The sequence below is a fragment of the Cricetulus griseus genome, chromosome 4, assembly GCF_003668045.3.
Source record: "Cricetulus griseus strain 17A/GY chromosome 4, alternate assembly CriGri-PICRH-1.0, whole genome shotgun sequence".
NCBI lineage: Eukaryota > Metazoa > Chordata > Mammalia > Rodentia > Cricetidae > Cricetulus > Cricetulus griseus.
The window spans coordinates 215,518,072-215,528,184 of NC_048597.1; the positions used below are offsets into that span (position 1 = coordinate 215,518,072).

At 52.1% G+C, this 10,113-nt stretch overlaps 1 protein-coding gene across 1 annotated transcript; it reads left to right on the forward strand.

Moving 5' to 3' along the window:
- Positions 1 to 1,202: 1,202 nt before the first annotated feature.
- CUNH3orf18 (chromosome unknown C3orf18 homolog) lies at positions 1,203 to 9,902 on the forward strand. Its single transcript, XM_027414452.2, has 5 exons — positions 1,203 to 1,413; positions 2,956 to 3,280; positions 6,376 to 6,401; positions 6,978 to 7,125; positions 8,062 to 9,902. Exons 2-5 carry the CDS (start codon positions 3,047 to 3,049, stop codon positions 8,140 to 8,142), a joined length of 489 nt encoding a protein of 162 aa, XP_027270253.1. The 5' UTR covers positions 1,203 to 1,413; positions 2,956 to 3,046; the 3' UTR covers positions 8,143 to 9,902.
- The last annotated feature ends 211 nt before the right edge of the window (positions 9,903 to 10,113 follow it).

Here is a 10,113-nt window from a genome sequence, read left to right on the forward strand (position 1 = left end):
ATAAATAGCTGAACGGCCAATAGCTAGGCAGGAGAGAGATAACTAGAGGTTGGCGCCAGAGAGAATAAGTAGAGAAAGAATCTAGGCTCGAAAGAGAATGAGGGAGAAAGAAAGAGGGGTGCCCAGGGCCAGGCAGGCAGGTAGGCAGGCAGCCACCAGACAGATAAGAGCACTGGCTGCTTTTCTAGAGGACCGAGGCTCAATTCTCAGTACTCACACAGAGGCTAACAGAAGTCTATAACTCCAGTACCAGAGGATTCAATGCCCTCTTCTGGCTTCCTCAGGCACCAGGCACACACATGGTGCACAGATACACATGCAGACAAAACATCCTTACACATTAAAATTCAAAAATCCCAGTACCCAGGAAGTGGAGGATTGCCTTGGTTCAAGGCCAGACTGGGCTACGTGGTGAGTATCAGGCCATCCTGGACAACAGTGTGATACCTTGTCTGGGGGACAGAAGAGGGGGACATAGTTTTAAAGGACTGGGGATATAACTCTGGAGTGGAGGGAATTCGTGCCTCTGTCCTGAGATGAATTTTATTGTGGATAAAAACTATTATGAGGGGTATAGGTAGGTTTGCTTGGGTCGGGGCACACAATTATAATGCCACTCAGATAATTCCATTCTGCTTCCAACATCTCTGGACTGAAGATTCACTATTTATAGCCCCATAGTTGTAGTCATTTACGAAAACATTACCAAAAAGCCTTTTTATCAGGGTTCCTATCTAAGCAGTAAGTGGAGACAACGGGAAGAGAAGCAATTTGCTGTTCAAGGACGTAGGCTCAGTAGAGGATCAAGCCAGAGTTCAATTTAGGTTTCAAAGACACAGAGTCTAATGCTCTCACCAAACCTCTGTACTTATGCATTTTTGGTTTACAAATCTGTCCCAGTGCGGGCGGAGCTGGCCAGGAGCCCGAATTCTGGTCCAGAAAGGGTCTGGTCACCTACGGTCCACGGCCCAACTTCCGGCAGGTCACCAGGGTCAGAGGTATCCTCTGAAATTCTCTTTTGGTAGTCGGGTTTCGGCTCCCATCGCCCGCTGGGGGCGGAGCTATATTCGAGCGACAGGCGAGTGGGCCAATGCTGGTTAGGTTTTAGGCCTGGCAACCAATCAGGGCCCGGAGGTGCGGAGGGGGCCGGGAGCAAGGCACTCGGGCTCCTGGGGATCCCCCGAGGCTGCTCATCCCAGCCCCACCCCCTCCATGGTCCCGGCCCAGCCCACCTTATCTCAGGCTGTCAGCCGGCACAGGCTGAAATACTAGCAGATCCCAGGAGGACCTTGGGTCGGACCTGTCACCCCCAACGCCCAGGCCTGGGTGTTCCCCCTTGCCCACGCCTCCCGCCCGTCCGTCGCTACCACCCTTAGAGTCTCAGACTGAGCTCCGCGTCCCGGAGAGGATTAAGTAAGTGCCTGAGATCCGCTGCTTCTGAGCAAGAATGGAGGAATCACAGGGTCGTGGAGGCGGGCGTGGGGACTGAGGCAGGGAGGACTGAGAGACCTGATGGAGAATGGCATGCAGCTTCTTGGAGGTCACGGTGCCCACCACTTTCACCCCAGTTTTCTTCCCTTCCCCTTTGGACCCCGAGGCAGGCCAAGAAAATAGTCAGCAGGATGCCTTCTCTCCCTTTGGCTCCTAATAAACCGAGACTCAGTACAAGTTAAGGGTCTGATCCAAGGTCATGGCTGGGCTCAGTGGCAGAGCCCAGAAGTGAACCTGAGACTTCTTGCTGAGCCAAGCTGGAAAGGACAGGAAGGAGTAAGTCGACTCCATGCATGACCCTCTTGCCAGTTTTGTTCCTAACTAAGGGACCATGGTGGATATGTGCACGCCTCTCACAAATAATGTTGTACCTGAAAGAGGAGGCATCCCATATGTACCTATGAGCCACATAGAGAAACATGTATGCAACCATAAGCTAAGGGTCCTTTCTTTCTAAGTCTGCTCTTCTGAACCAGTGCTAGGACTCCTTCCCATCCTGCTTTACCTAAGACCCACAGGGCTAGGTGGTTGGTCTCCCACCCTCTGCTTCCAAACTAGGAAGGAAACGGGAGAAGTCGTTTCAAAATAGGTATTCCATTTACTGCCTTTTCAGATGTAACTTACTTCTAGGAGTGGAAGGAGGTGGGTCAATGAGCACCCCTGCCCACTTCCCTGCCACAGGATCTAGCTCAGTCTATCCTTCCTGTCTTGTGGTGGTGTCTCCTCACCAGCCCCAACTTAGCCCCAACCACTGCCTGGGTCACACAGGTCCAGTGACTCCTGTGCCTTCCTCCTCCTGGCTTGTTGGTGCTAGTGATGGGGATTTGGAACTTTGACTGGGTGCCTTCTGTGGACAGGCCCTGTGCTCAGCTAAGTCCCCCCCACCCGTTGTTCATTCTAACATGCCACTAACCTTACAACATCGTGGGGTTGCTCTCTCTTTTTTTTTTTCATGGGGTTGCTCTTAACATTTTCCACTTTGGAAAAAAAACTAACCACAGAGAAAAGTAGTGATTTGCCTGGGATTATCCAGTGACCCCAGGATTCAAAATCGGGTCTGTCTGAATCTTAGGCAAGTGTTTCCCTTCAAGGAAGGAAAGGGTTGCAAGTTTTGGTTTTTTGTTTTGTTTTGTTTTTCCCAAGCAGGATGAGAGACGTGTGGGGTGTAGGAGTGAGGAGGTAGGAACAGGAGAGAGAGTGCAGAGATATTTGTGCAGGGGGGAGACTTTTCCTTTCAGGCCATCTGCTTCTCCTCCCATCTTCCATGTATGATCAATATAATCATGTTTCCATGTCCCTACATCCTTAAGGGAACCAGAGGCAAAGCCTGGGCCCACATATTCCCAGAATTTGATTTGGGTCCGTCTTGAAGCCTTTATTTCCTCAGTGCCTTCAGATTCTCGAGGAATTTACCTCTGGCCATGCCCTGAGTGGTAACTCTTGCTTTTATTCTTGCCTTTCTAGAACCCAGGGAAGCAGGGTCTCCTGCTGGTGGTCATCACAGTGGTGGGAGCTACAGCCTTGGACACTCCTCACTTCAGTCCCCAGCATCAGCATGGACTCCAGGGTCCCAGCTACTCGGAGCTGGTTCAGCGGCCACCCACCCACCACTGAGCCTGACTTGGAGCCTGCCACCGAAGGGTCTACCACAGAGACCACCACCCTCAGCCCAGAAACCACAAGCTTCAATGGCACCAGAATCCCTGACATGGCAGGTGGTGCGGTTGGTGTGGGTACCATGCTTCTGTCTTTCGGCATCATCACAGTGATTGGCTTGGCTGTGGCCATGGTGAGAGCTGGGGCTAGCTGAAGAAGGCCCAAAAGGCTGTCTTTTGTGGGGAGGGTGATTAGTATTTAGACTTACAGACAACCTAATTAGAAGCCAACTGTCTATTAAGGATAATGCAATTCCTTCCCATTGCCCCCCCCCCCAATATTTATTTACTGGGACCCAGATAAGCAACTCTCCTGGGAAGAGCCAGAAATACATGGTGTTTTGAGCTCCGGCATATAAGATTGGGATTGAGAAGGGCGTCAAGACACAGGATCTTGATAGGCAGGTTTTTGAAGCAGGTGGGAGGTTCTGTGAACAGCAAACAGGGCAGTGAAGCAAAGGAGTGTAGGACTTTCAAGGCCAGATGTGGTTGGGCTATATTATGGGCTGCAGAACTGGATGGGATGCTGTATTCATGGCAGTTCATTTACGCATTCTTTTGGCAATTATTTACTGACTATCCTTCTTTACCCTTGGGACACAACCGGGCTGGAAGAGACAAGAGAGGTCCTGGCTTGTGTTTCTTATGAAGAATGGGTTAATAGGCAAGGGGTTTTCTGTGGGCTGGGTGGTCAGAGACAGCTGGGAAGAAACATGAGAACTCTGACTCCAGGTAGGAACCTGGCCTCATTGTCACAAGAAGGGGCAGGTAGCCATCAGAACAAAAGTGAGCTAGAACATTGTAAGTATCCTTCAGCAGTGACAGACACAAAGAATGCCACTAAAGAGCCACTAGGAGGGATTGTACAAGTTAAGACTAAGGAAAGTGGAGTGCACCTGGAGTCCCCTAGAAGGCCTAGTAATAGTGGCATTCTGCCCACTGTCCTTTGCAGGCGATGGATGGCTAACCTTAAGCTCAGGAGCACATGGATCTGACAAACAAGGCTGGACAGGGGCACTGGGGATGTAGATCGGGGCATGCGTAGCAGGTACAAAGTCCTAGGTTTAGTCTTCAGCGCTGGGCTAAAAACAAACAACACACACACTCACGCACGTACACACTCACTCACACAAAACACACACACACTCACATGCCCCCACACACACTTACATGCCCCCACACACACACAAAAGACAGGGATAGTCATCCAAGGCCTGGCTAGAGCTAGTGTTAAACTAGATTTGCCATATGGGCCCGGCAGGCTCCGGATGGATGCCAGGGAACAACTACTGGCCAGCAAGTAGGGCCAGGATGCATCACACACAGAGGGAAGCCAGGAAGCTTTCCTGGGGCAGGAATGAGGAAGAATGGCTGTGGTGGCTAAATCAGCCTGAGACACCCTAACCTCGGGGACAAATGCCTTAGAGTCTGCTCAATTCTCAGCAAAAGATTTTGACATAGGAATTTAATAAGGCTGCCTTGCTCTTTGTCCCCAAGGGACATTCAGGTCAGTGGATGACCTTTCCACCCAAGGTAGAAGGGCAGAAGGTGAAGACTTCTAGAAATGTCCTGAGTGCCTCTTCCTTCCCCCTTGTGCCAGCCTTGAGCCATGCCACGGACACATGGAGGAGTGGGTGCCAGCCTCATGCCTCACATAGGCGTGTGAAAAGAGCCTAGTACAGACAGCAGCAGAGCACTCCCTGGGAGACACGGGGCTGGACAGTGAGAGGCAGAGAGATTTGGAATGAAAGTGGAAGTGTGAACTCAGCTGAGGCAGAGTGGCCGCAGGGCAAAAGCATGTGCGCTGGATGGAGTTTCTGGCTGGCTTCTCCCGAGATTATCCTGAGTCACAGGCCTCAGGGGATGAGGGAGATTTGGAGCAAGAGCCATGAGGCCAAGGTGCAGGAGCAGGGTACTGTGGCTGGAGCTCAGGGTGGAAGGGGGCTAGGAATGACTCAGAGACCTGAGCTTCTCTTCCATCTACCTATAGGATAGCACGGAGTCACTCCCTGGAGCAGGTGGATGAGCTGGGGACACTTGAGCTTCTTTTCCACTTGAGATCATATGGGGGAAAGGTCTCTGCCAGATTGGGAATTAAACAGATTCAAGCTATGAGTTGGTTACAAAAGTTGTGAGACCCATAGGACATTAGGACAAACTGTAGGACGTGGGTTTCCCCAAGCAGAAGCTGTCATATTCTTTTTGTTGGTTTACTTGTTTGTTTATTTTTGTTTTTCGAGACAAGATCTTATTATGTGGTACTAACTGTCCTGGAACTAGCTCTTGTGGACCAGCCTGGTCTCGAACTCACAGAGATCTGCCTGCCTCTGCCTCCCGAGTGCTGGGATTAAAGGCGTGTGCCACCAACGCCCGGCTGTCATATTCTTAATATTCAAAATTTTTTGGTTTGAGGAAGAGCAGATAGTGGCAGTAGTCCTTGGAGTCCCTGCTTGGGCGTGAGCTCCCAAATATCCCTACCTTCTACCTCATTGGTGCTTGGTACCAAGACTTCCCACTCCCACTGGTGAGTTCTATAGTATCTGGTGGTCAACCCTTTACTTTTGTGTCTGGACAAGGAAGGAAGGGACCCAGGGACTTTCTTAGGATTCCTTAGCATCAGAGTTCTGAGGGGTAACCCTGGGGCTCAGATGTGCAGAGTACTGCGTGGAGCCTGGCTGGGGTTGATCTGCTGCTCATTTTGCCGGTAGGTGGCTTCAGTGAGAATTGAGGGGAAGGGACATGCCGAAGTTCTCCCTTCCCCCTTCAGCACTTAGGAGTCTCAGGCAGATGCTGAGTGGGTGGTTAGTCAGGATTTGGAGAGTGGAAACAGTCCATTCCAGACAGGCCTAACTAGTTTTCCTGTGCCTGGCCCCATCTCCAAGGTCTCCAGACTCAGTCTTGGATCTGCTGGTATCTGAAGATATCAAAGCAGCCAGGTGCGAGTGTGCAGGCCTGTACCTCTAGCTCTCAGAGACTTAAGTAGAAGGGTGGGGAGTTCAAAGCCAGCCCAGACTGCATAGGGAATTCTAGGCAAGACTGGGCTCCATAGCGAGACCTTATCGAGGCAGGGGATGGAGCGAATGTGACACACACTTGAAGGATGTCTGTATGGGGCGGGGACCCACAAGGGTTCCACTTTTCATCCTCTACAGTTGCCCCACCACGAGGGAATGCTGGGCTGGTGGGAATCTCCGTTTCTCACCATCTGATGCTGTTCCTTCTCTTGCAGGTTTTATACATCAGGAAGAAGAAGAGGTAATTCCCCAGTCAGCTTTAGCCTGTAGGAGGGGCTGGGCTGGGATCCAGGGGATACAAGTGGAGAAGGAGAAAGAGGCCCAGCACTGAGGCTCCTCTCCCTGGGTGTGTGTGGGGGGGATGGAGATCAAAGCCTCTTCTGCCCACTCATGATTAGGGATGCACACTTTCCACACACAGGCATGCAGGTATGTAGATTCTGAGGAAACAGGCGTAACCCTGGTATAGGGTGTGGGGAAAAGAAAAGGAGGGTAGGAGTCATCACCACCCAGCTACCCTTGCCCTGCTGTCTTAAGCTGACTGTCACTGACTCTCTTCCTCTGCCTCAGTCCATAGAGACTGGGATTGCAGTAGAATCCTGGCCCAAGTAACCCCCGTAGATCCTATAGCCAGACGCAGGAATGGCTAGTTGATCATTCTAAGGCCACCTGTCTGAGAGTCATATTGGTACCGTCTGTCAACGAATCCTGAGGGAAGACTTAGGGTACCTTAAACGTGGCGTGTGGCTCCCTTAGCCACCAGGACTGAAGGGGGAAGACTCTGTCCTACCCCCAAACAGCCTCTGTCCTCCCCCAGGCTGGAGAAGCTGCGCCATCAGCTCATGCCTATGTACAACTTTGACCCCACGGAGGAGCAAGATGAACTGGAGCAGGAGCTGCTGGAACATGGGCGAGATGCGGCCTCCATCCAGGCTGCCGCCTCCCTGCAGGCCACACAGGGCAAGGTGGGCATTGGCCAGCTTTCCCACCTACCCTGGGGCTGTCCTGTCTCTTTCAACCCACCTTCCATACATTTTCCCAGCCCCTGCCAGTTGCTGAGGTGGCAGCTTTGAGTATATGGGTCTCTTCATATTTGTTTAGAAACTACTGGAATTGTTCTATGGCCCTCACAGACTCACTGTGCAAAGCCAGGCCTTGTGGGATCCAGCCTGGCTGGCGTCTGACAGCCTGTAGATCTTGGAGGCCCAGTTGGATCACTGAGCCTAGTTTTCTCATCTACATATGGAAACCCTAAGTCTTGTCCTGTGAACCCTCATGTACTAGTTGGGAAAGCAGAAAAACAAACAACAACAACAACAAAAAACTAAAGGCAAGGACTCAGGTTTCTTTAGTCCATGAGGATCCATGAACCTGAGTGAGTTGTGAGTGGGTTCAGCAGAGGCACCTCTGAGTAGGCTGCCGAATCCTAGTCCCTGATAATCTGGGGCACTGGAGACCCAAGCCAAACACACCTCCTCACCCATGCCCTTATCCTGTCAGCAACCTGACTGCTACCACTCTTCCAAACCCTCAAATGCCAGAGTACCACAAGGGTTAGGGCCTGTCCTTGATCCAGCCTTATGTTTGCCCCTGTCCTGAGGGAAGAGGGCCAGAGGTGAGATCTTCCTGCTGGCAGAAAGGAATACATGCATGATTAATTCAATACTAAGCCCTTAGTAAGTGCTGCCACGGTGACAGGGCAAGCTGGGAATAGCTTGGGAGAGGGAGGAGTCTTTGGAGCCAGGTCGCATTTCTAGACTGAGCTTGGTGGAAGGGCATTCTAGGCAGAAGGCATAGCTGATGTCAAGCAAAAGCAGGTACCAGAAAACGAGGGTGGAAGCAACTGGACCAGAGACTGGCTTTGGTCAAGGTTTCTGATGCCCCTGCCTGTCTCCCTGCAGAGCACTCTCCCTTCCCAAGGCCCACTGCAGAGGCCTAGCAGGCTGGTGTTTACTGATGTAGCCAATGCCATCCACGCGTGAGTGGCCTGAGAACAGGCCTGGACCTCTGACAAGACACCTGCCACAGTGCCAGCCGTGCTGCCCACTTCCTGACTGTCAAGACCTACTCTCAGGACCTGAGCCATCGCCACCACAAGACAGGAAAGGGCTGCAACAGACCCCAGCTCTGCCGAGGTCCCACCCACCGACTCTCAGGCTTGAAGAGAGAGCTCTGACTAGGCTAGCCATCTGGCCACTGACTTCTCCTGAACCGCTGGCCCTGGCACAGAAGGCAGCCCTCATTCAGGAAGGCAAAGAGCCACTGCTGGCTTCCTGGCCAAAAACCCTCACAGCAAGGTCTGCTTCTCTGATGGGGAGGAGGGGCACAAGCTTGAGGAGCAAGGAAGAAAACAGGCAGGCTCCCCTCTATCTAGGATTGTCTTTTTTTTTTTTTTTTTCTTTTTTAGCCTGGAGCCTCCTCTAGGGCAGAGAGATGTAAACCAACCCCCAGATGACAGGGACAAAGCAGGGTAACAACTTTTGGAGACATTTGTTTGGTTGTTTGTTTTTTGAGACAGGGTCCTGGCTGGCCTGGAACTTGCTGTGTAGACCAGGCTGGCCTCCAACTCAAGAGATCCACCTGCCTCTGCCTCCCAAGGGCAGGGATGAAAGGCGTGGCCACCACATTCAACTAGGGCAGCACCATTTGTAGGCCCAGGAGGTCCAGGGACAGAGCTGGAAATGCCCAGTAGATGGCCGAAAAGGGTTACACAAACCCAGAAGCTGTCCATGGTTAGGATATTATGGTGAGTGGGTGAGCATGAAGTTTCCCAGCCACAAACCACTGGCAACCAAGGTAGCTGAGGGAGATGGCATCGGGAGCCTGGGATGGAAAGGTGCAACTCCCCCCAGACATGGAGGAAGGCTTCATGCATGTGCACGAGTAGACTGCACACAGACATGTGCCTGTTCCAGCATAAGAGTAAGACTGAGGCCCTCTGCATCGGCTCCAGCTTGCAAGCCGACTCCCACCCTGTGATATGTGGTATGGAGTGGAGCGCCGTCGTAGGCTGCTTCCTCTCCCTCAGTGCTCAGGGCTACACGGAAGAGAGAGACAAGGCTGGGCTCCTCTGTCCGCTGTGTTTCTTCAGTGGGCTCTAAAAGCTGGTCTGATCTGCTTCTGGAAATGGCTCCCATCCAGCATGGGGTTCTGGGAGAAGCCTTTGGTGTAAGGGCAGCCTCAGGTCAGAAGCTAGCAGGAAAAGTTATGGTTGCCTGGAAGGGAACAACGCCCTTTGAGGAAAAGACCTGAGAAACCCAGTCTGGTTTTAGTTTTTCCCTTCCACCTTATATGCAGGAAGGGTCACTCAGTGTCCATGGAATGTGGAAGGGAGTCTCTGCCGTTGGTGTCCCTCTACGTCTTAGAGGTGCGACGCTGATACCAGGGGCCTCTGGGCAGAGGAGATCACCCAGACAGCACAGTTTTCTACACTGGGGCTCACACACGAGCATGCACAGAGGCGTGTCCCTCCTTCACCAGCATCGCTGTCCTCTGCTGGCTAGAGGGAATGCGGGGGTGGTACATATGCTATTGGGCAGATACCATATGTCAGGAGGTGAGGGGCTAGGAGGATCCCATGGGGATGGCTCTGGTTTTATCCCTGCCTCTAGATGCTATAAATATGTTAGCACTTGAGCAACTGGAGGGCTGTGAGTAATTTAGGATGCACAGGGCTGTAATTTAACTCGCAGCATCTCCACGTGTGAGAGCATTAAAGATGTAATTAAGATGTTTACACAAAGAGAATGGAGTCTGTGACAGTTGGGGTGCAAAACCCCGGGAGGGGACACAATGGGTGAGGTGAGGGTCTGTGGGAGGCCTGGGGACAGTCACTTGGACCCCAGCTATGAGATGGCAGGCAGCCCAGCTGTTTTTCTTGATCCATCCATGGAAATGCTTTGGCTTGGAGTTCAAGGTTGCTCTGGGGCCTCACGATTGGACTCAGAGATGGG